This window comes from Haliotis rufescens, unplaced genomic scaffold, assembly GCF_023055435.1.
Source record: "Haliotis rufescens isolate VD_foot unplaced genomic scaffold, xgHalRufe1.0.p SCAF_1, whole genome shotgun sequence".
In the NCBI taxonomy this organism is placed as follows: domain Eukaryota; kingdom Metazoa; phylum Mollusca; class Gastropoda; order Lepetellida; family Haliotidae; genus Haliotis; species Haliotis rufescens.
In genome coordinates this window covers 44,517,648-44,545,264 of record NW_025963779.1, presented here as the reverse complement: position 1 = coordinate 44,545,264, position 27,617 = coordinate 44,517,648, and the positions used below count along the sequence as shown (strand labels likewise).

Below are 27,617 nucleotides of genomic sequence, written 5' to 3'. Positions count from 1 at the left end.
CCCAGTTGATGACCATACAGTCATTGAAGTCTTCAGCTCTCGGAACTGGTGGAGTTGCCTGCATAGCATCCAACCAGGTGTCCTGGACATCAAGCAAGGGCAGGAGGGCAAGTCCAGCAGCTCTTCTGATCTATTGTTGTACTGCGGCAACTGCCTTGTACTGTACTGCTAATCCAAGATCCTGTGTCTTCCGCCAGATCGCCTGACAATAATGAAAAAAAACAACCTTTGACGTTGGCATTCAGGAACTCTGTGTTGACGGCACGAATGGCAGCCTTCTCAAAATCCGTCTGGACAGTGGCAGGAGCGAGGGGACGGTTGAATCTCTGTTGGACTTTTTATTATAATCTTCTTTATCTCCAAAAAAGTTGTTTTCATTAGGTACATCTATAACTGTTTAATCTTCCCAAAGTACCCTGCCTTGCCTTTCTAAAACAGCATTGTAAAGAAGCTAATGAGTCTTCTTAATTACAGGACTATACCATTATAACAATAGGTAAACTCAATCAGCCATGACAACTCTCTGTAGATGTTTTGGCATGTAGAAGTTTTTGGAGTGAACCGTTGTGAGACACCTTAAAACAACAATGTCATACCTGGTTGCACATGTTAATTAGGTAATTAACCCCTATCATGAAAAGGGTCTTGTCTTATTATAGACAAAAGAAATGACTCAAGATGCTTGATACCCTCTTTTACTTTATTTCATTCAACATTTTAATTCATCCATCCCTTAAATCCATTGTTTTAACATATTCACCACTTAGAGTTCAGTTAAAGTTAATATCACAGTTCACATCACAGTTCACATCGAGGTTGTCACACTGACACAACCTTAATCCATCTTCAGAAGTTTGCCAACAGCATCCAAGAATACGATATTTCTTTCCTTTGGACAAGTGTAACAAGATGAAGTGTAAATGTAACTGCAGCCTGTTTGTATTTCTTGGGATGTGTAATAGTCAATATTAGAAGTTCATTTAACCAATGTCCATGAATAGCCGTTTCATTTTATTTTTTCCCTAAAACTGAATATAATACTTTAACAAAATGGTGAATTTTTCATGAAAATATATCCACACATTTCTGAGAGAATTGTCTTGGTCTGTGGAATTGTTTTTTTATGTTGTTTGATACACAGAACAGTGATATCTAACGATTCGCCAGGTGCGCGTTAGTCACAAACAATTTACGAAATTATTCCTCTCGTTTTGCAATATATAATCAATGGGTTCATTCTTTTTTCAATATTGTGATCACAGGATAGTAAACTATTTACTTTATTTCTCCACGAATTGTAAAAAGTTTAAAAATATAACCCATGCCAGGTACCCCGTTGGTTCAAACGTATATGATTATCCTGATAATTCTATACCAATAGAGCTTTCTTTGCATCTGTTATTGTGTAAGAAATAATAACATAATAACGAACAAATATATGTCCAATATTGAATATAATTTTTTTTTTTTTTAAATATTCTTTTGGGTATTTCATTACGTAAATTGATGCCAAACAGGTGCGTGTTTGTCCAATTAAGATACACGATAAACTATCTAATTGTTTACATATTCAAGACATTATTTACTTGGTGAAAGCAGTCATTTTATGTTGTGTTGAAAAAGCGTCAAATTCTGTTCCACACATCAAGATTTTCCATACCATGAACGAAAAATTAGGGGAGATATATATTTATCAAAATACCAATGTCGTCTTTCTCTGACGTTATCAAAAACATAAAACCAGCCATGACATAAAAAAAGGAATGGTGTTATTTTTTTTGTATTTCATTACATTTGATGATAAGGCTGGTGCTCCATTAATAATGATGCAACATTAGTTAAATTACACTTACACAATCAGGAGATTGTTGGAATCTAAGGACTAAGTTATAGGTTAGATTGGGCCATCCATTTCTCTATTACCTCCTTTTATGAAGTATGATTTCATCATTTCTTAAGGGTATATTTTATAACTAAACGTATACAGTTTCAATATCGATATTTGTGTTGGTTCCTCCTGAACAAAACACCACGAAAATATATTGTCCTTACCCACAGCTAATTCTCATCAAGTGACCTGAGTTACAGTAACCTAGTCCTAAACATAGCAGAGTTGTGACCCCTTTTCTTTGTACAGTGTAATCTCTCTGTCGCCTTTTGATGTCATAGAGAAAAATCAGTTTTCATCATTTGAGGCATGCTATTTTTGGCATTGAATGTATATCATTAAACATACGCATATAACTCCATTTGATATGAAGTTCAGATATTAGGCAGTATTTTGTTCGCTCACAGTTTCAATAAAGCTTCTAAAGAATAAAAATCATCGCAGTGTTCTTTTATCGGTGTACGATAAAAAGCGGAGAAATTTACTGTTTTTCAACGCAGAATAAATTCTCGGACAACACTTAGAAGTGTCTTAGAAGAACCGGTTTAATATTTGCAGTTAAATTTACACCATCAAATAGGAAATTTAATATTCTCCATTTCTGCGTAAATGTATAGCCAGAGGTAGATCCAGTGCTGCGTGAGAGCAATTCTCGCACAACCTTCACTTTTCCAATCTTAGGAAAATGTGCGTCAGAAAAAAACCTCGGCAAGGGTTAAGGGATCTTAAACAAGGACTGGTTGTGTCTGAGGTTGTTTTTTATTAGTACAATAATCTGGACTTTGACCCCATTTCACCTCATTCAATGAATTGCAGATAGGAAGCTCGCCACATTCTGGGGAAATTCAACATCCTGGCACATTGCCTCTCCCAGAAGAACAAGATTCTTCCAACAGAATGGATTTATCCTTCTGAACTATTCCAGAGGATAACTACAATCAGGGACAATCCTCATATTGATCTGTTTGCAACCTGCCTAAATCACAAACTTCCAGTGTATGTGCAGCCCACAAGATTAGATGTGAAGGTGTCTTATTCTTTTGATTTGGGAACATGGCAAATGGCTCAAACAATCAACATGAACATAATACAAAAATGGGGTGTTGAAACAATGGATTCGTGCAATGGATTTAATTAATGTCGGTACAAACACCTGACTGCGTTAGTTTGCATTCATCCAACTTGGTTCAGTAACACTAAAAATCATACATACTTCTGACTCATATCAATACAACATCATAATTTCACAGTATTTCAATGACAATCATATCACAACATATTTGTTCCTGGAGCAATAGCCTTTCCCTGAAATTTAAGATAAAACACTGTTTTGTCACTAGGAGAAAATATACAGCAATAATGGCATTATCCTACAAATTCCATTTTCACAAGTACACAAATTAGAAGTTCAGTACCAAAACACATCATTTTCCAACTTTCAGTCCCAAACCACAAGACCGCCTTCATGGTCTAGTCTAGTGGGAGACCGTTTGCCCAGAGAGTGGAAGCCCCGGGGTTTGATCACCGGCCGCGTCATACCAAAAGATGTTTAAAGATGGTACTTGTTCTTTTCCTGCCTGGCGCTTGGCATTAGGGGCTAAAACAAGGACTTGTGGACTCGGAGTCTGTATACTGTGTCTGAGTGGGGTATTCATGTTAACCTGCAGTATGGTTTCTCTGTGTGCTAGCACTAAAAATCAGCATCAGTACAAGCAGCCACACACACAAGTGCATGCAAGTCGCTATATGAGTGCAATAATCTTGGACACAATGTTAAACCCCATTTCACCTCCCCACCTCACCAAAACACATCATATTCCAACATGTCTACATATAATACAATCAGTATCACAAACAACTAAAACAACCCTTGTTATAAACAGATTTGAGAATTTTCATGAGTTACTACTTTTATATACAAGCATTGGCGATATACTAACATTTTAGCTACAGCAACAGTAATCTCCCCTGGTAACACTGAGAATAGCACTTGGCTGGGTGATATCACTGACGACTGTAGAACAGTCATTAGGTATCATAGTTTTAGACAATGATGCACGTTACAACAATATTTCAGACTACAATCTAAACGATTATGACATATCATACTAAAATGGCCGACATTTGACATAGTTTTGGTAAAATTTCTACAATTGAAATTGACATTGAAGTAGTGACCATTCAAAGTCAATAAACATGTACAGCAACTAAATCATTCCTGGAACTTTTAGCTAAATAATCTACAGCAATTACCCACATCCTTTCTTTTTGTTTTTAAACATATTTTTAATCAATTCAGTATATGATATTACAGAGTTATACATTGAGTAGCACGTCATGTGTTATACTTATTAGGTATAGGTTACATACCTATACAGCAGACAGCAAGTCAGCAAGTTTAAGTTGGCTACAGGTGTACAACAATGTTTACAAATGGTGAAACGGGCAGGCTACATTTGCCATGTTTATTAACTAAGTGTGAAGCTAAATCCTTACCGCAAATGAGTGGAAATTGTTTGTGTAAAAAAAATATATATATAAAAAGATAGAGACATATTAACTAGACAATTCATTTGCCAAATCTTTCTATTTTCTGTCAAACTGTCTTATTGTATTGTTTTTGTGTGCAATTGATTTCTCTATCCGAAATAAACTGACGTCCAAAAGAAACTTTACCAGAGTTTGAAATCACTCTTGCTCAAAAACAACAAAACATACATGCATGAAGTAAAGTGTATTGAGAAGATCAATATATCAACATAATCAACACTGAAAATGACAATCATACCGCGACCGAGAATGACGTCAGAGCCCCCCAAGGTTGGGTGTGGTACAAAACTCGAGCTTTCAGAATCATGGACAATAGGCAGAGTACATAAACAATCGCTCACGTTCAATAACAAGTTATTAGTAGTGTGTGTGACCACCAAATGCCTCAATACACGCAAAAACTCTTCGACGCACAGAAATAGTCAGTCATCGGATGAGGTCACGTGGGATTTGACGCCATTCTTCTTGGAGGGCCAAGATCAGTTCTTGGCGGTTGGCTGGAGAGTTTGGTCGTTGTCAAACACGACGATCCATCAAGTCCCAGAGGTGTTCTATGGGGGACATGTCGGGTGAGCTTGCAGGCCACGGCAGAAGTTGACGTTGTTGGCTGCGAGGAAGTTAGTGACAATTCTGGCTGTATGGGCTCTAGCGTCGTGGTGTCATTTATCAGCATGACGTGGCTGCTGTAGGACAACTGGACGAAGAATGTTATCCATGTAACGCTGAGCTGTCAAGTTTCCATCAACGATGACCAGCGGTGTCCTCTCCTGCCCACAGATCCCTCCCCACACCTTGACACTCCCTCCACTATATGGTACGACCTCCTGCACGAACACACCGCCGTTCGTTCACCCCTTCGGCGGTAAACACGTTGTCTTCCATCAGCCCTAAACATACAGAATCGACTTTCGTCAGTGAAGACAACCCTCTGCCAGTCACGTCGTTACCAACGTCGTACAGGCCGGGCCCCCCTCAATCGCAGACGACGATGTTGCGCTGTCAATAGCTGTCCTCTGTATGGTCTAAAAGCCCTGATTCCATGAGCCCTGAGTCTCCTGGCCACTGTCTGTCGACTAACCCTGTGACCTAAGGCATTTGTCGCCGATGACGTCACTGTCAGGAAGCGATTTCGGAGGTGCAAGATACGCAAGTACCGGTCATCATGGGGCGGGGTCACCCTGGGTCTGCCTGTTCTTGGCCTGTCAGCGGTCCCCCCTGTCTATCTGTAATGTTGCATCAAGTTGGTAACGGCAACATGGGAGCAACCTAATTTAAGGTTCGTGCAATATGGGCGTGGGTGGCTCCCATCTGTACCATACCCAAGGCTCGTTCACGTTGTTCAACTGTGAGTCGTGGCATTTCTTTTGTGTTTTTTTTATCACTGTGGATGTCTGACTTGCCATTGCAGTCGTTTTATACCCTCACCCGCATGTGCATTTGCAGTTGTCCGTTGTGCACGTGTTTTTCACTTTTTCGTGTGTCATCTTGCAAACATGTAACAGACGATTAACATTTTCTGCATACACTATTGTTGTATTTAGGTTATGTGTTTTAGATAGACTTCATCGAAAAAAAATGTATACTTTGTCTGAAATTTATATTTTCAGTTGGTAAAGTTTCTTTTGGACGTCAGTTTATATCAATTAAAGTCTTCAGAAACTTTTCAAGTGACAATTTGTTTTTCCTAATACTTGATACATGTATATATTTTTTGCATGCCAGTATAATGTGATTTAACAGAATGTTAGAGTTGTACCCAAATAAAACAGAGCATTTTGTAAATGTTAATTGTTTTGAACATTTTGCATTCAGAAAACATTCAACTTTAGCCCAAAACTCTTTAACATGCTTACAATCCCAATATACATGAAGTAAGGATTCAATATCAGTTTCACAAAAGGAGCACAGATCATCGTTGAGAATTTTCATTTTAAACAATTCTTTCTTTGTATAGATGATGTGATAAATAAATTTATATTGAAAATCAAGTAATTTTACATCTTTTGTACATTTTCTGTATCTGATAAAAACGTCATTCCATGATATATCTAGGTCGAGAATGGTATCCCATTTTTCACAGACTTTTGGGAGATTTGCTGTAGTTATAGTCTTATCATAAAAATATCTGGAGCCTTTAGGCGCTCCAAGTAAGTCCATCAAAGTTGTATTTAAATGTTCATTATATAAGATAATGTGATTATTTCTAATAGTATCTTTCCAGGATTTTGGTATGTTTAATAGAACTTGGTAATAGTCAATAATTGTGCCTTTAATTTGGTATTTCTTTTAAGTTCACTAAAGGGCATTTTATCATCTTCATTACAGAGATCTTTAATAGTGTAAATTCCCTTTAAAAAACAATTTCTTATAATGAAATCGGTTTTTTTAAACTGATAGCTACACCATGATAGTACTTCTTCAATGTTGGTGGAGTTAGTTTTGTGTCTTCTATACAGTGTTCGCCAAGCAGACAAAGCATCCCTCCAGTAAGGGTTAGCTAAGTCCATACAGTTTTCAATATTGGCCCCAAGTAGGAATATGTTTTTGGATGGAAAGATGCTAGGGTTATTACAGTTTTTGTTTTGGAGATGTTTTTTGAGAACTGACAGTTTTAGAGAAATTATAAAAGACTTTACCTCTATCATTCTCAGTCCGCCTTCATCATATTTTCTAATTAAAGATGTTCGTTTTATTTTGTCCCATTTGTCATTCCATATGAATCTGTCCAATATTTTGTTTAGTTCATCAATAAATGCACTTGGAAGGTTTGGAAGAGAAGAAAATATATGTACTAAGATTGATAGGGCCAAGATTTTGACAACAGTAATTTTACCTATCAATGTTAAATTTCTTTTCCTCCAATTCCCTAAAATTTGGTTAATAATTTCAATTCTCTTCTTTGTATTGATTACCCGCTGATTATTTAAGTTTGAGTTAAGCTTTATTCCCAGTATTTCAAAGTCCCCACTGTGCCAGTTTAGTTTCAGATCCTGACATAATTTGATCTCACTGCCTGTCTTTGAGCCTATCCATATTGCTTTTGTTTTATCAATATTAATTTTTAATCCTGACATTTTATAAAAATCATTTAGGGTGTCAATCGCTGTACTTAAACTTTCGTCAGTCCCATCTAGAAATATTTCAATATATCATAAGCAAATTGTCCAAGTTTATGTTCCACATTATTCAGTTTGTTACATTTTATTGCATTATTATCACGAATCATTATTCCCAAAGTTTCTGCAACAAGCAGGAATAGGTATGGAGACAATGGGTCTCCTTGTCTACATCCCCTTTCATTACAGAAGAATGTAGATAGGTGTCCATTTTGTATGATGCAAGATGAAGCATTATTTATAAGTATGTATATCCATTTTCTTATATTAGGTCCAAGCCAAACTTTTCCAGTGTCAACATGGTAAATTGTTTTGAAACAGTATCAAAAGCTTTTTCCAAGTCAATAAGTAATAGTAAACCAGGCTTATTTTGTAATTTTGTCTCATACAAAATATCATATAGTAGTCGTATGTTTTCGCTAATACATCTTCCAGGGATAAAGCCAGTTTGGTTTTCGTGTACAAGAGTATTAAGTGTTGTTTTAATTCTGTTTGCTATACATGTACTCAAAATTTTATACAGTGAATTTAAGAGAGAAATTGGTCGCCAGTTTTTGAGTAGTTCTTTATCTTTAGTGCCTTTGGGTATACAGGTAATGACACCTCTATTCATTGTTAGACTTAAAGGTGAGACTGAATCTCAGCAAGCTACTCAGCAAGTTAATTCAGTGGATCAAACATCAACAAAGTCAAAATCGTCGACTGATAGCGACGCTATCCCGACACCGGAGATTCAAGCGACAGCCATGTCAATGAGCATGTTAGATGACATGAAAACATTCATTAAGGTTTCATCTTCGACTGAAGATAATATCTGAGAACTACGTATGATTTATGATGCCATTAGAAACATATTCTTGTGTTAATGTGTTATTCTCTCACATCACCAAGTTCACACGTGAGTTACTTCCCTTCCTTGGCCTAGTTTGAAGACAGGTCAGTTGATGGCAATATTAACACACCAAATTCTGGCCATGGCAATATTGTTTGATTAATAATACCCATGATGGATATAGCTTGTGGAAACACTACCCTTTCTATTTTGTTTTTATTATTATTGTATGTTTTCATTCAATCTGTTTTTCCCACAAAGTTTAAAAACATTCAATTCAGTAGGTGATGAACCAGTGTATGATATGAATAACCACCTTGACAACAATATGAATCTGTTTAGTTTGGAAATCACTGACTATGGATGACAAAATAAGAATAGTATCAGCAATTTGCAGGGGCCCCGCAGATAAAAGGAAACATAAAGAAGTAATGAACCTATGGCGAAAGAAGAAATTTTCTATAATATGTCTACAAGACATTCATATTTCTAAAGAAGACGAAACATTAATGAGAAACGAATGGGGACTTCAAAGTCTAATAGCACCTCACAAGTCAAATGCAAGAGGAGTTGACATTTTGTATTGTAAAACACAGAAAGGCAAGAGAAACGTCATGTGGATGTATCATATAAATATCTTAATTTTCAAATGCTCATATATGTAAGTAAAGACATCGGAGAAAGTCAGTGTTTGACCCACATGAAATTAACAGTCTGGGGAATGTTTTTTCGAATTGTGAATTTGGGGAGGCACCACAGCTGGGGGGTTCAAAATCAGTACCTGGTGTGGCCACCAGGGGCGTTGACTACAGCCACACATCTCCTGTACATGGAGTGGACTAGCCTGTTGATGAATGCCATTGGGATATGGGCCCATATCCTCAGGAACGCTACACACAGTTCTGCTGCAGTTGTTGGCCTTGGGCGTACGTCGTTGAGTCGGCGTTGGATCTCATCCCACAAGTGTTCAATGGGATTCAAATCCGGACTGAGGGCAGGCCAAAGCATGATTTGGATGTTGTGCTGCTGGAGGAAGTCCCTGGTGACTCTGGCAGTGTGGGGACGGGCATTGTCTTGCTGAAAGGTGTGGTTTTGATGACGGGCAAAAAAAGGCATGATGTGGGGTCTGAGGACTTGGTCAATGTAACGGAGAGCTGTGATGCCATTACCCCTGCCTGGACCAATATTCTGAAAGACCACATGTCCCACTCTCTGGTTCAGTCCGATTCCACCCCAAACCATGATGCTTGGGCCGCCCCACGGGTCTTGTTCCATAACACAAGCGTCAGCATAATGTTCGCCCCTCCTTCGCCAGACCCTGACTCTGCCATCCACCGTTGAAACACAGTAGCGACTTTCATCAGTGAAGATGATTCTTCTCCATTGCTGTTGACGCCAATTTTGATGCTGCCTGGCCCATTGCAGTCGGGCCTGTCGGTGATGATCTCTCAGGATGGGTACACGAGCAGGACGGTGGCACGAGATGTTGTTGGCAGTAAGGCAACGTCGGACTGTACGATCACTGATGGCACGCTGGTGGTTGCCAATGGGTTGCCGAGCAGTTTCAGTGGCCATTCGGAATCGGTTCTGCAGATGTTGGCGTATCAGGAACCAATCTTTGATGTTTTGGCGATGTTGCAAACAATATAGTGTTCTGACGTTGACATTGAATGCATTTGCAACGACCTGTGCACTCTGGCCTGCTTGCAGTCTTCCAATCAATTGTGGTCTCTCATTTCCTGATAATCTTGGCATGGCTGATGAATCAAAATAGTGAAAGCCAGCTTAACAGTTTTGGGTGTCCTTTATACCCATACCATCCAGGATATGCACGCGCATCATGTTTTTGACAAGACTTTTCCGCAACTGAGTCCCACTGCACTTTTGTAGGCTGTGTTTGGGCAAAGCACTCCATTTTAAACTCAATTGTTAAATGGACTTTAAGGCAACAAATAGAAGCAGTAGAACGATTAATGAGTTTATTGACCACAGAACATGTAACTGCCAGTGTCTGTTAAGTTTTATCAGTATTTTCAGAAGTGACGTTTCTTTTGCCTTTCAGTGTACTTTAGAAATAAAAGTCCATAGATTTAAACAAGATATTAATGGAAACTATATAATAGCAGATATCACAATAGAGGGCATAAGGTTAACTCTGACTAATATTTATGGGCCAAATCAAGATGAACCTGCTTTTTACAATACTTTGTTCAATAAAATTGACGAATTTGAAAACGAATCAGTGGTTATATGCGGTGATTGGAACTTGGTTTTTAATCCAGATGTCGATTTGGAAAATTATAAGCATATAAACAATCCCAAAGCAAGAAAGTTAGTACTTGAAAAAAAAGGAAGCTTTGATCTTATTGATATTTGGTGAGAACAAAATCTAGATGCAAAGAAATACACATGGTGGAAGAAAAAGCCTAAACAACAAGCTAGACTTGACTTCCTTTTGGTCTCACAAGACATTGCAAATATAACTATTGACTCTACAATTATACCAGGATACAAATCTGATCACTCTGCAATAACTTTGACTTTTTCAAATACACTTAACAAAGAAAGAGGTAGTGGCTACTGGAAGTTGAATACATCTTTACTGTTTAACAATGAATATATCCAAATAGTGAAAGATACACTAGAAGAAACAAAGCTAGAATATACAAACAGTAAATATTCCAAAGATGAAGCAAGAAAAACTAAAGATCTAAACTTAATATTAGAAATCAGTGATACCCTTTTTTTAGAAACATTATTGATGAAAGTGAGAGGCAAATCAATATCTTTTTCCACTTATTTAAAGAAAACCCAAACTGAAGAAAGTAGAAACTTAGAGGAAAAAATAAAGCAAATAGAAGAGGAAATTAGGGGAAATTTTCCGAATATAAGTGAATCAAAGCTGTCAGACTTGTCTAATTTTAAAGTACTTCAAAATATTTTTGTCATCTTGAAAACAGGAACTATACCAGTAAACTAATCAACAGTATTATAACTGAAAAGGGGGAGTTAATAACCCGATGGACAATCCATCTTAACTGAACAAAGACATTTTTATGAGAAACTATACTCAAGTGGAGAAATAACTAATGAATCCAAAAATTTATTACACAAACTTAATACACCAAAACTTAGTAAATCACAGTTTGATTATTTAGAAGACATGATTAACATGAATGAAATAACAAAGGCTGTAAAATCTATGAAAAATAACATCCTTTCTTAGTCCTGTTACAGACCCACAAGCTCTCCAAGTGCACGACCTATCCATGAGTTAGAAGGGCCTGTTTGCTTACGTCTTCACCTTGGTCTCTACTAGACAAAATGACCAGATTCCAGAAAGTATACTCACTACCAAAAGAAACATGAACCTCACTAACAAAAGAAACGTGAACCATAGAAACATATGGAAAAGTATGTACATTAAGAAGAGATGTTTCTGATGTGAACCAATTACTGACAAAACTAACAAGCAGTCAAGAGCATCTTTCAAGCCATAGGTTCACACAACATACCAGTATGTTCATTTGTGCACCGAACCAATCTAATATCTCTTGAATATGAGTGATTCTTCATATTTAAACAACATGTATGGTATTTGCCTTTTCTTTTGGTAGTGAATATATCTCCTATTTGCATTTTGGCAATCTCTGCTGGTTAGGATTTTTAAGTACTACCATTAAGGATTTCTATCACTCCTTGGCTGTGTACCTGAATTACAGCGTTGATCATCAGATATGCATAGATCCACCTAGTGCATCTGCATTGGTACATAGTCAACTTTCTGTCAGCAGATCAGGACTGGATCCATTTACGTCAAAACATTTCTGATCTAACTCCCGTCTCATTTGGGTTTCCTGATACACTCAAAGACAATCATGACCCAAGCCAGTACAAGAGCCTGATTCCAGCTCCACATTGGAGTCATATGTCTTCCAGAGTATCGTATGTCAAGACACAACTAATGATCTCTGAAATACCTGACCAATCTAACCACACACTACTATGGTGGATGTCTTTGAAAAGGAACGTGACGTCACTACAAGTATAGATGAACTCTAAAATTGGATGTCAGAATACCTTTCCCACCAACATTGCAGAAAGATCGCAAATGTTGGACATGCCGGGGACAAGTCATGAAGGGCATTCCATTTGTATTCCAAGATCCTGACCATCATTGTTTTCCAACGCATCCAACAGGTTTCGCAGGCTGTTCCCACTACTGATGGACAGACCACTCAAACTATCAGAATGTCCAGATCTTCTCTGTGAACCCAGATCAGATGTAATGTATGGTAGTCTACACAGTCTTTATGTCTTTATGTTCATAAGATGTAAGATGTAAGCTTCTGGTTACCTCAAATCTACCTCAGAAGTAGTGGCAAGATCTTGGAAACTGTCTACAACAACTGATTGGACAAGTTCTGTCAAAGCCGAAAGAAGACGACGAGTGGGAACAGGACCCATAATTGTACCTATGGTGGCAGATTTTCTGATTTATCTCTGCCAGGATAAGAAGTTCCATCACAGCACCATCAACATTTACAAGTCTGCCCTATCCTCAACAGACTTCTGGGAGAATTTCTTTTGGGAGGACGTCAAGATTCCACAGACATTACCAAAATTGGACCTGTCACTAGTTTTGTCTGCTCCTTTTGGAAGAGCCATGCAAAATGTTGGGTGTATTCTGGCACTGAATATTTTGAAACAATATTCAGGTTTACAGAATTTTGGCTATGATTTTAAACAGGCTGTATTCTTTACATTGTCAACAATGATAACAAGGTATTATTTGATCAGAATGTATTGCACCAAAGTTTCTGAAACAATGTTGATATAAATGATGTTGCAGTTTTCCTTTTTCCTAGAATTTATTGTTCCAGTTTTGGTGAGCATTGGGGTTTGTCATCAAATCAAAACCATTAATAATGTACTATATACACAAAATATAAACTAAAATATTTAGAATTTATTTTGTTTTCAGAAAACATATAGCCAAGGGAATGTAAACATTGTGTGAATGATAAGGATAAAAAAATAACAATTTTAAAACTGCTCACTAAAGTGTTTGGTTTCATTTTCTCAAAATGTTTTAATCACTAAACTTGGTTTATGACAATGACGATGACTATGGCTTTTACAACCATGCACAAGTTAAATTGGTTTTCAGAGATCGGGCAGTAGAAAACAAACCTGGCTCAAACATCAATGAAACGTAAATGTTATTTGTAATAGTTACTAGGCAATTATATACTGTAAATCTTGAAATTAACGAGAGCGTGAATTAAATGCGAAAAATGCAAGTGGTCTTTGCTCACATTAATTAACTTTGCATTTATGTCTCCAACATGACTATCAACAAAAAGACTTTGCATGCTTTGGATAGTGGAAATTCTTGAGTACATTAACACAAACATGGTTTATTGAGCAGCAGTATATAACAATGTCATTCAAAGATTAGGAATTACACAATTGGTATCCAGTGATTTATCACTGCTGTGGTAAAGAGTTCTTCCCACCCGTGTCAAGCTTGTTGATACCTTCTCCGCATACTAATCAGTGAACTGTTGGTTCAATCATTTTATTGCATTTGAACTTCCTTAATGCCAGTCAACAGAGTAAACATATAAACAGTGTGTTGCTTCTTGGAAAACACTGTTTATTGTTTTTATGAAAGTGCTAATGAGCAGTGCTATTTGCTGTTTGATTGGATTAAGGTAAGGATATTTATCATTCCACTGGGGATAGGGTGGGGGGAGTCATATTGATATTGAGTCAGATTTTTGGCTAGGGGTCCGCAGACGTATTAATTTGGAGACGCATTCATTTCCAGATTAACAGTTCCTCTCTTCGCTGTTATTTTCTAAACAAAATATGCTATATATACAATAAAATGTCATGTAAATCTTTTATCCTAGTAGGGAACCACAGGAGAGATACTGAGAAAGCTATTTATGACCACTGCCATGTTTAGCTCACCAGACTGAAAGTCAAGTCGATGTATGTCATTGCCTGTTTGCCCGTCACCCAGTGTCCACGTACTGGTGTAAAATTTTGCTCCTCAGAAACTACTGGATCGATGAAGCATAAACTTCACATAATTGTTCACACCAATGATGACACACTAATTAGTTCATTCCTTGCTTGATTTATGTCATGTCATTCCAACAATAAAATAACTGAACTGATGTCTCCACATGAGATCATGAAACCCACAATATTTTTTACATTTTCTGCAAAAGTGTCTGTGGGCAATATGTCTTTGTTGCTAATTATTTTTCAACATAATCCCCTCTGAGGTCCATACACTTCTGTCAATGATCAAGGCGTCTTTGGATCCAACTGGTGTTGAAGGCTACCTCCTTGTGGTACAAAAAGGTACATTGGTGCATTGACCTTCCATGATGTTTAGGGTTGAGTTAGCTTAATATTGGCCATTGATAGTCTAGCCTTCTTGAGGTAGTCGAGGGAGGAAACATTTGATGTTTCACTGCTTTGACTGATAGTGGTGAACCCAAGACTCATCCATGGTTACAAATCTCTCAACAAAATCATCTGGGTCAGCTTTGAAATGACATAATTTCTCATGAGATGAGGAACATGCAGTGTTTCTGATAAGGAGTTCCGGTTGAAATTCCAGGTTAGAATTGGCCCTAAGCAGCTTATGTTGGTTGTAAGCGGTGTCCAAATGGATCAAGTGGTCAGGTTCGGTGACTTGGTTGTTGTTATGTCATCGTACCCACACAGTGTTGATCAATTTTCACAACATCAATCACTGAATTGTGTGGTCCGGCTCGATTATATACAGGTCACTGTCATATGGATGGAATATTGCTGAGTTTGGCGTTGAACAAAAACAATCAGATCACAAATCTGAAGCTTTGGAAGCCAGCATGTTGAAACCTTGGTCATGCCCAGTTCATTTCTCAGAAGGTTCTCAACTCTTTTATAAAAGATGAGTTCTGTAGTGGCTGTGAAAAAATGTGGCTAGTCATAGATCATCCATAATCAAAAGTATTTTATCAAAATTGTCCTTAGTGTTGGCTATTGAAGGTGTTCCTGATCTTGGCTCTATTCTTCCAGGCTCTCTCTTCCCAGGCTTGAACTAGCTGTCCACAACTGAACAGTGGCAAAGGAAGCACCATCAACCCCCTAAGATTGACACCCTTGTCTACATGACTTTCAGTTGGAGATACTTGATGACAATGCAAAAGCCATTTTTGTCTATTTTCATCAACAGTGAATACAAAGTCATTTGATGCCTGCAGGAATTTGTTTCCTGGTTGTGTATTTTGTTCAAATGAACCTGCATATTGTAGTTAAGACATGCAAACTCTTAACGGTGAACATGGTACAGAATATATATAGAAGGTGGAGGATTAAGAGTAACAACAATTGCATACATGAGAGAGATTAACATGAGTAGGTTTAGTAATGGCAAAAGAAGGATAATACTGTAACAACATGATGGACAGAGAACACATGATGAGGAAGCCATATAAACAGGATTCAGTATACAATTGTGGGGTGATTATTGCTTAAGGAGTTCATAGTAGGCGGATTGGATGAATAGCCTTGATCTCTGTTGATCGATGGCTTGTGGTGGCGAAAATGGACATGCTTCTCTTAATTTTCTTTTAGTGGAGTCATGGAGGTCGTTAGAGAGGATTTTGATGTTTTTCCAGTTGATGTTGTGATTGGGGCAGTTGCTGATATGGTATGAGATGGCTGATTTACTGTCTGATTTGATGGTTGAAGTTTTGTGCTCGTTGATTCTGGTGTTGATGGGGTGGGTGTACCATACATCAAGGGAGAATCTGATTACAAGTGACTAAGACAAGGCTACAAAGGGGATAGCTGATATTGACTATCCGGTAACCTCATCATTTGGAACAACTCTTTCAACATGACTATGTCTATGTACTTATATTTTCGACGACATAAGAACAATCTAACGCCTACAGCAGGACCTATGGAAGAGGATACTATTTCATCTTGTATCCTTGTGCATCAAACCAATCAGGAATCAAACCAAGACATTTATTTCAGCGACATATTCCAGCTTCAGTGACGTCCTATGTCCATCAGAGGATTGTTATCTCAAGACAATATGGATGGTTACCGATGTTGCAGATCAGCTTAACCACAATCTGCGATTGTGGATGTGTTTGCTAGGCAGTCTGATGTCCCATACAAGCATGAATGAATGCAGTATTGTGATCAAGGTTTGATAACCTAATCTATTTTCTGACAAAGTTGCTGAAGGATCTCACTTGATGGACATGCCTGGAAAACTTTAAGGGCATTCCATTTGTATTTCCAGCACCCAAACATCATCAGTTTTACTGATGTATCCAACACTAGTTGTGGAGCCCATTTTGGACAGTATGATGGTTGAGGGGCTATGCATTCGTGACCAACTCGTGTTATTCCGGGACAAGCCGAATAGCGACTCGTGCCCCTCTCATGGCCATTTTTGCCACCAAGATCCGTCTTAGCGCAAACGGGCATACCTAAAACAATTGTCAACTCGTTGCGTAAGGGTTCACATATATTTCCCCATATATTATATATATTTCAGTTGCAATTTAAGCACATCGGGACGTGCAGAATTATACAGTATGATTGAACACATTTAAATGTGTCTTGGGTATAATTTTAGATGCAAGACATATGTAAAATCAAAAATTATTTCTGAGGGATTATTTCACAAAGAACTCAAAATCATATGCGCATTCTGATTGGTTTGTCGTATTTTCGCACATAACATTCATCAATAGGGGGACAAGTCTTCTTGCATGTCACGGAAAGGGGCGAGTGGTGACGAATAGGGGCTATGATATCCTTATGAAAGTAATCTCCTCATGAGCAGGTAGCAATCTATTATGTACTTGACGAATGGAAGTATCACTTATCCCTATCCTCGATCTTTGTGGCCAAAAACAACAGCTCAGTGGTAGCCTACATCCAGAGACAAGGGGGAACCAGATTGATTGATGTAATGAACGAGAATGCACTTTTGTTTGTCTTGACACATATGATCAGCTGCAGGATGGAACCTTGTGATATTCCGGAAAGCTCATCATCTTTGCAGACAGCTTATCATCTTAAGAAATAGCAATAGCAAACCTCACCTGGACTGTCTCAACAAGCTTTCAGTGTACAATAGTTGGGTGCTGGATCCCCGAGCTCTCCAATGGATTGTCCATGGTTTGGACAGGGATATTTGCATATGCTTTCCCTCCCTGGTCTCTACTAAACAGAGTCGTAATGAAAGATTAACAACCAGATTTCAAATGGCTTTGCAATCTTGGGCCAGTGTTAAAATCACAATCTTTTGTAACACCGAAGCTTCTCCTTCTTGTAGAAAAAATGGGACGGAAGTGAGAACTTGAAAGGTAGGTTACCTTTTTGAAACAAATTGTTTTCAAGGTGTAGGACAGGTCATTGGCTAGGAGCTCGTATCAGACTCAGATTGGTTGGTTGGTTTGTTGTTTAACACCGCACTCAGCAATATTCCAGCTATATGACGGCGGTCTGTAAATAATCGAGTCTGGACCAGACAATCCAGTGACTGATATCATGAGTATCGATCCACGCAATTGGGATGGATGACATGTATCAACCAAGTCAGCGAGCCTGACCACCCGATCCCGTTAGTCGCCTTTTACGACAGGCATAGTCACTTTTTACGGCAAGCATGGGTTGCTGAAGACCTAGAAGACTCAGAAGGCACAGGAATGACGTCAAGGACACTGGAAGTGACCTCATCAGAACCAGAAGTAATGCTACATATTTGCTCATATCCTTGACATTAATCAGAAATTGGGGCTTCTGAGGTGAATCTGTTGAATGTCTAGCCACTGGAAGTGTTGTCATAACCATAGGTGAGGTCATCAGAGCAGGAAGTGACATTATGGACATCTATGTCAGGTAGTATGAAGCTGATAAGGTTTGAATGATGACATCACAAGTGGGGAATTGGATGCAAATATAATGATAGTTCTGTGGAAATTTACCACATATTTGCTCATGTCCTTGTCATTTTTCTGAAATCAGGCCTTTTTCTGGTGATTCTGTGTATTGTTTGTAACCCAAATGTCTGAATTTGAGAGGAAACAAAATGCTTCTTCTCTCAAAATTAAGAAAACTGTTAACGATCCAGGGTGTTATCAGATGTCAGAACTGATCAGTCCGTCAGGTATATCATGGCTATGATGCAGTTGAGGTAGGTAATCACAAGAATGATCAGTGGTTGGTGATCATTGTTAATAATCAAAAGAATACTACCTCTATTACATCAGGGGTAAGGGGGCACGGGTGGCCCAGTCGTCTAAGGCGCCGCGATTCGCTGTGCAGAGTTACGTCCCTTAGGCACGCCAGAAACCTATGATTGTGGGTTCGAATCCCGGTTTGCCCCGATTATGTTTCTAGGTTTGTCAGCACCATACCCGTGCTCGTGGGTTTCACCGATGTGGTAAACGTCTGAGACCTGCATCACTTCGGTCTTTCCTCCCACATTAAGCTGACACGCCGTGATATGACTGGAATACTGTTAAAAGCGGCGTTAAACCTAACTCACACACACACACACACACACACACACACACACACACACACACACACACACACACACACACACACACACACACACACACACACACACATCAGGGGTAAATCACACCCACCTCTAGGATGCTGATGTAGAAAGAAGAGAATGCGCATGAGGTGTGAGTAGCAAGATACTATCACTTGTTATGGATAATTGACAGCGAAGAGAAATTCTGTTGAAAATCTGAAGATTTTATAGTTTCATGAATGTCGAAATACAGGACTTATGGCTGTGATGTAATTTGAAGTAGTATTCTTTGAATTATTGACAGTAATAACTATTGTTTGATATTTGAGAGCTTTCCATGACTACAAATAAATATAGGATTTGGGTTCAAATGGTGGTAGGTTTTGTTTCTAGAGCGTAACTCAAAGACTGTTCAATGTTCTTTTATCCACAGATATCAGTCAAGGAGTCTTTAGCTTTGGGGGAATTTTTATTTTGTCACAGTTTCCATGGCAATAAAATCTAATCAATGAATGGTATTTCCAAAGAGTTACCTATGAACCATTTGAATGTTCTTATCTAACAGTCAAGAGGTCAAATACTGACTTTTATGTTTTTGGAATATTGTATCTTTCATATATTGTCTGATTCCATTGATTCCATGCAAACAAATGGAAAACCCCAGTGTGTCTGATGATAACCACTGCTCCCAGTGATCTTTTCATAGTAATATCATGGTACTGTGGTTCCGATCATCAAAACCTTCCAAGTGACGTGCTGGTTTTTGTAGGAAATTAGTCAGCAAAGAGCCATAGTCACAGCAGACAATTACAAGAAGAGAATAACAATAACTTAAATATAGCTGAGGATGTATCAAATGTTATATTTGGGATAACACTTTCTTAGTAAAGTAAAGATTATAGTCCTTTTTTGGGTTGAGTCCCATCCAGGATTTGAACCCACACAGCAAGATTGAGGCAACCACAAAAAGTACTAGAATCCGTACTTTACAAAGAAAGTGTTATCCCAAATGTAATATTTGTTATATTTGACCACTTTCCAAATGGCAATGTGTTATTATAGCTTTCGGCTATGGGAGCTGTGCCAATTTACATTTGTCAGAGGGGTACACAAGGTATGTAATCTTGACTACCAGCTGAAATTGCCAAGGTGAGGCACATAATCACCAGCACCCAAAAATGAAAGTCTGACAACTGGTCATCTAGATCACATTCTTTGTGTACCCCCTGACAAGTGTAAATTAGCACGACTCTCATGGCCGAAAGCTATGAACACAATGCCATTTAGAAATTGGTCAAATGTAACAAATGTTATATTCCAGATAACACTTTCTTAGTAGAGTACAGATTCGAACCTACACTGCCAGATTTAGGCAACCCCCAAAAGTACTAGAATCTGTACTTGACTAAGAAGGTGTAATCTGGAATATAACATTTGTTACATTTAACCACTTTCTAAATGGCATTGTGTGTTCATAGCTGAGGGTGCCACAGTGAGTCAGAACAACCCTCTTGGCTGTGGGTGAGAGCTGTCCTTGGTTGGAGAGTCAAATCCACACTGCCTATCATCCTTGTTCTCTATTTGAATAAAATATATACAATAAAGTGAATATGATTCACTATTGCTAAATGATAAAAAATTGGGTGTGCCTTAAAATAATTAAATGGCTAGTGAGAGGGGAATTCTTAATCCCATTATATGGACTGGCACCAATCTTGTTGACATATTTACTAATGTTTGGAAAGAGTTTACGATATCGATGTAGACAAGCTTTGTTTATGGGGGCTAGATCTTGATGAGCCTAAATTGAAGTATTAGCTTAATGTTATTCTACTATTGGTGAAGACAGGTGTACTTCAAAAATAGTTCAAGGCAATCAATTAAACTATGTAGACATAACTTTTGTCTTATTCAGTAGTATGTCTGGGAAATGGGTTCTTGTTATTTTAGGCTAAGGTTGCATTTGGCTAATATCTATCTATAAGCTAAGACTGGAACTAATATTTAATATCTGCATTTTCTCTGAATCCTAACATAATCACCTGCTGTGGATCTATAATTATATGAAAATTTGTGTACCGGTAAGTGTTACGCCATGATAGAAATCACCACCCTGCTGAGATGGTTACAGGTATCAGTCATCTTACATATTTTCCAAGGCTACGTTTGTGGTGAGGAACTAATTAATAAAGAGGCCTTTTAGATATTGCTGTTCAGATGTTTTGCATAAGTTGGACTGCATTCTCTCATTTACGATTTACTCAAATACCATTGTATTTCAGAGAACTGTTGAGTCAAGCTTGGATGAAACCAGATAAAAGCAACAAAGCTGTTCATGTTCTGCTGGTCAGTAAAAGATTCAATGAGGTAATAAAACACATTAAGCACTGACACCTTATCCTCAAATTACACACTCAATTAACAATAGGGGTCAACTGCAGTATTTGGGTCCCCACTTCGTGTGTTTCCGTAAGAAAACCGCTGCCTTCGGCAGCTTCGCCTATATAAAAGCGCGCACGCGCTAGCGCGCCGAAACCCATTAAGAGGCATTTTTTTGCAAAAAGGACCCCAAAAATTAGCAGGACGTGAAAAGTATGGTCTAAAACTCCGCCCCTAAGGGGGCCGAGAGTTTTACGATAGAAAGTAAAGCCGTATTCTCGTGGTGTCGACTTCGTGGTGTTTGTGGGCGGGACATAAATGACGTAAGACGTCACGTGTCTGATCATGTGACATTCCTTATATGGAATCGTTACTACGAACGCCACTACGCTCGTAGTACATTGTACAGCTGGTAAGTCTTCTATTCTTTGTCACTTTGCTCAATTACTTTTCAAGAATGTCTGACAGTAGGATTGTGTATGATGATTTGTATTAATTGTGCAGGGATAAGGGGAGACTTTTGGACTGGTTAGAGGATGTAGGCGTGATAGGACAGTTTGGAGGGCCTTGCTGTAAGTGTGAGAATGGTGTGATTAGCAGGAGGAGGTACAGCAGTAGGAGTGAGGGGCATGTGTGGAGGTGTAGTAACAAGAGGTGTCATCACAAGATTTCTGTGAAGCGTTCTTCCTGGTTTAATCATTCTAATTTGTCCATTCCTGACATTTTGAAAATTACATTTTATTGGGTTTACAGGTCTAGAGAAGATTTTGTTAAAGTTCAGTTGAAACTTGGTTCTGATCACACTTTGGTTGATTGGTACAATTTTTGCAGAGAGGTTTGTTTGGAAATTTTAAAAGGAGTGAATGAGGCTATTGGGGTAGAAGTAGAAATTGATGAATCTAAATTTGGGAAAAGAAAGTTTCACAGGGGAGGAGAGTGGATGGTGTTTGGGTGTTTGGGTGTTTGGTGGGATTGAAAAGAATTCTAGCAAGATGTTCATCACTGCCGTTGAGAAAAGAAATTGCGAAACATTGATCCCAATTATTAAAAGATTTATTAAACAGGGATCAATCATTCATTCGGACTGTTGGAAAGCTTATGACTGTTTGGAATCTTTGGAGGGGATGGGGTACATACATAAAAAAGTTAACCCCAGTGTAGAATTTGTAAATTCAGAAACAGTGGCATGTACAAATAAAATAGAGTCAACTTGGAGAGCGGTGAAGGCATCTTTGCCTAGGTACGGAACGAATAAAGGACTGTATGATAGTTATTTTGTTGAGTAGATTATCAGAAAAAAATATTTAAGTTGTTCAGTTGATCCTTTTATTCTGTTTCTTAAGTTCATCAGCCGTGTTTATAGTCCAGTGCAGGCACCCGATATCACAGAGAGAGAAAATTTAAATGAATTGGATGGTTCGGCAGAACTGTTTGATGAAGAAACCAATGCTTTCAACGCGTCAGCGGATCTCTTTGATTGAGTGAGTAATGAAACATTCTATGAATATTCATAATATGCATTCATGAATGAACTTACCGTTGTGCGATTTATTTGAGCAAATCCGAACCCCTTTACGCCTGTTTTTACCTTAAATTTTGGAACCCCTTTTTCACTTAAAACATTCCACAGCGTTCAGTGGGGTACCAAAAATGGCGGCCTATTTTCCTCTCGCTTTGACCGTAAATAACGAAGTGCGCATGCTTTGAACGTTTTTTATTAGAGAACTTCCGTAAACACGTAAAAACGTTCGTTCCTAAGTGGGGACCCAAATAATGCAGTCTACCCAACAATAATAACACAGTGTAATGTTATGTGGGTTAACTTGAATCACAGGTAACTCTTGTATCTATAGAAACTAAACTCACTGACTGGGAGCAATCTAGTTTAATCCTCCATCTTGGAACACATGGCATTTCGTGCAGGGAGATAACTCTACATGGCATACAGATCTCAATATAGTGAAGCACTCATACAATCTGGCAGATTTGCCACAAATCACTACATCTCCCTTCCCCAAAAATATTAGTTATATGTTATGGTCTGTAAATTCTATCTGTTTGTTTGTGCAGTGATAACATATATTCTGCCATGAATTTGGAATTTACTCGATTCTGATTGGTCAATCAGAGGCTATTAACTCACAATAATTCCCCTCTGATTGAAACAGCTGGTTTGACGGCCGCATCACCGCGGAAGCTAATATTCATAGAATAGTACTATTTTCAGTTATTGTCGGTAGGCATATTTAAATAATTATATCTACAATTACAGGTTACAAAATGCACAGATGCTGTTACTACAATATTTAAAGGATGTGTGGCAATACATTCCGTGCAGAAAAACACAACAGAAATCAACAAAGGGAATGTATTAAACGTTTTGGAGACAACAGAGAGCTTGGAATTTTGGCGCTTTTCTATATCCGACTGTGACGTCATATCTTTTGCGTCACAATGAGCTATATGACGTCATATTGGTGACGTGCGATGTAGAGCGAAAGCCTTGCAAAGCTTGCTTTGTTTTCTTTAGGGATGCCCACCTCATGTTAGCTTACCAAGTTGCCGTGCTTATATGCTTTCAATGCCTGTCATATGTTCGAGTGAAGTATTACGGTGTAAACAAACTGCTTGAGTATATACAGCACCACATTTTATTCAGTGATTCCGTAATTCAGATCGATAACCCGCTGAAAACACCGAACTCAACCCATGCCGCTTCACTCAGTATATTTGCTAACACCAAAGAATTCGCATTTTATTTAGTCATGGTAGAATTGAGATAAACATACTGTGTTTTCAATGTAGAGCTAGGTTACCTGTAGATTTAACCGCACTGAATTTAACATTTAGCGGGGTTAAATCTACAGGTAACCTAGCTCTACATTGAAAACACAGTATGTTTATCTCCTAATTTTCTACATTTCCCCATGTTCTTAGCTTCACGAAGTCCCCTGCTATGTCCTGCCATAAATACATTTGCTCAATATCCACTTGCGTATACATATCACTTATTCTTCATAGTAATTCCCAGCTCACTTCCAACTCCCCTCACGTAAAAAATACTCTGTATCATGTTACATTTAAGCTATCCCACAATGCACTATTTTATCATCTGCTCATGCCCAGAACTAAGGACATGACGTCACAATGTTTTCTTATATTAACCCCAACAGCCTCAATATCGTTTAACTATTTCTGTCATTGTTTATAGCAGCTGCAGCGATACCCTCCATCCATCCCCTGTCTCCACCTTTGGGCTATTCGGTTTCATATATTTATTTAATCGTAAGGGCTTCACAAGTCATGTTTTTCATCATACCCGCAGTCTTTTTATGTAGCAAACGAGGGGCTGGGCTTCACAAGTCATTCCATGCCCTGCATTCTGTATAGGAATGGCTCGTGGCCCCCAAAGTACCTTTCTTCCAAATTTACAGTCCAGGGCCGGCACGGTCTCAGGACTTGTTCATTACCCACAGGGTAACTAGCATTTATTCAATCAGGTCGGCACAACCCTTACCTCTTCATTCATACCCGCAGGGTATGTCTTTTTATGTAGCAACCAAGTAGCCCCTAATATATTGCAAATGTTATTAATAAATATATTCATGAATCCTATTGTTTTGTTGTTACTGCACAAATCTATACATAGAAAAGCTAAATTAGATGTTCATCAACATAAATACAAACTGCAATGAAATAAAACAGTAAGCACATTTGCTTGAAATCCACACTTTCTGGATTTACAATAAAATCAATGGAAATTTAACCGTTCACTCACATGAAATCAGACATGTTAACCAAATCAATTTAACTGAATAAATGTCTAATGTTTATAGGTCCAGCATGACCTTAGGTTTCACAGATCGACCACTCCTGGTGATGTATGTTGAGTTCTGTGAAGGACTTGAACTCACACTCAGACTTGCTGTCTTGATTGATGTGCTGGTTACTTTCTGCTCACTTGTCTCAGGCTTTGTTTCACAAGTTTGATTGACAGCAGGTTTGAGTTTGTCACTGGTTGATAACAAGTGTCGACGATTACGACGTTATTGAGCACCATCGTTACTCTGAATGATGTATGACCTATCCTGGTCATGCTGGCTTTTACTGATCACTGTGGCTAGTTTATACTGGGTTTCTGTTGGTCGGACTCGCACTGGCTCGTTGATATTGAGTTTTGAGAGTTGTTTCGCCGACTTGTCATAGTTCTGTTTCTGTTGAAGTTTTGACTGAGCAATCTGTTTCTGTACGATTTCAGGATCAACAGTTTTAGGTTTCATTTGTTCATACGTCACTGAAAGTGTTGAACGAAGACGACGTCCCATTAACATCGGGAAGGCAGAAATGTCTGATGGGAGTGTTGTACTCCAACAAGCTGAGTCTTGGATCTCTGTTATCAGCTAGTGCTTTGTCGAACAGACGTTTGGCTATCTGCACACCTTTCTCAGCCAAACCATTTCTCTGCGGGTAGTGAGGACTAGACATTGAATGTTTGAAACCCCAACACTTTGTGAAGTTAACAAATTACTCTGCTGTGTATTAAGTGCCATTATCTGATATCACTTCCTGAGGCACTCCATGTCTAGCGAATATGGATTTGAGCTTGTCGATCACTGTCACACTCTTTTTACTGGCAAGCTCCTCCACTTCTTAGATATAACCATCTACTGTAGTAGTCGACAACCACTAAGTAGTCTTTACCTTGAAACTGAAACAAGTCAGTTGCCACAATTTGCCATGGATATGATGGAATCGGTCGTGGAACAAGTGGTTCTTTCTGGTTGGAAACACGTCTTTCCTTACATATGCAACATTTACCGACTTCAGCTTCAATGTCGGAATTCATTCCAGGCCAGAATAGTACAGACCTTGCTCTGCTGCTGCACTTTTCGATACCCAGGTGGCTTGAATGAATACACTGGAGCATTTTCACTTTCATCCTGTCTGGTACTATTATCCTCTCTCCTTTGAAGAGAATATCATCCATCTCTGAGATTTCTCCCCGATAATTCCAGAACTGTTGGATAGATGAAGGGCAGTTTCTTGGTTTGTCTGGCCATCCTTGTTTCAAAATTGACTTCAAATTTGTCAACACAGGGTCCTGCTGTGTTGAAACCCTCACCTCAGACATCCTTTCATCACTCACTGGCACAGTTGTGAGTACCATATGTACTTGCATTTCAGCTCCATCACTGAGATTGTCACCGTCACTGTTTGTCACAAACTTTCTAGACAGTGTATCCGCTAGAGGATTACTCATTCCTGGCAGATGAACCACTGTGATAGCATACTTTTGTAACTGCAATAACATCCTTTGCAGCCTGGGTGGTGCAACAGCTAGTGGCTTCATCATGATGATTTCAATCAGCTTGTGATCGCTCTCAACAGTGGCCTTTCTCCCATAGAGATATTGATGAAATCTCTTACAGGCAAACAAGATGGCGTACTTCTCCTTTTCGATCTGAGCATAGTTACGCTCAGTCTGGGTGAGTGACTTTGAAGCATATGCAACTGGTCTTCCTTCCTGGAGAACAGCAGTTCCCAAACCATTTTGCGATGCATCCACTTGAAGAGTGAGCTCCTTCTTCGCATCATAGTAGGCCAAGAAATCTGTACTGGTTACAGCATTCTTCATCTTGGCATCCACTTTCTTAGGGTCTGGCTTGAGCAGAGAGAATGTGACTTCATGTACTCCAATCACTGTTTTCTCTGGGTTCAGACAAATGCCTTTCTCACTGGAAAGCTGTAACAGCGCTCTCAGACGACGATCATGTTCTTCCTTTGACTGTCCATGCACGAGAATGTCATCGACGATCACATTGACTCCATCGAGGTTCTCATAGATCTCGTCCATTCTGCGCTGGAATTTATCTTGTGATGAGTTGATTCCAAAAAGGTAAGCGTAGAAGAAGATATCGCCTAAACGGACTGTTGAAGGTTGTCAATAGCGACGAATCTTCATCTAGTTGTATGGACCAGTATCCGGACCTGGCATCCAAAATGCTGAAATATTTGGCTCCTGCAAGTTGTGAAGTTACATCTTCAAACGTCGGCATTCTGTAGTGAGGTCTCATGACGGCTTGATTGAGATCCTTGGGATCAAGGCATATACGTAGTTGACCAGTTTTGGGTTTCTCTACAATTACTAGTGAGTTGACCCAGTCGGTGCTCTTCGTGACCTTGGCAATGACACTGAGATCCTCCATGTGATCTAGCTCTACTTTCAGCTTGTCCTTTATGGCAAATGCAACACATCGAGGCACATGTATAACT

General features: G+C 38.7%; 1 protein-coding gene across 2 annotated transcripts in view; it reads left to right on the top strand.

Moving 5' to 3' along the window:
* Positions 1–27,617, top strand: part of LOC124136483 (ras-specific guanine nucleotide-releasing factor 2-like) — a 977,843-nt gene that overhangs the window by 740,485 nt on the left and 209,741 nt on the right. For both annotated transcript variants that reach the window (XM_046502407.2, XM_046502406.2), the window contains one exon: positions 21,248–21,332. In XM_046502407.2, the coding sequence (XP_046358363.1) occupies positions 21,248–21,332 (85 nt within the window). The remainder of the gene's footprint in view (positions 1–21,247; positions 21,333–27,617) is intronic.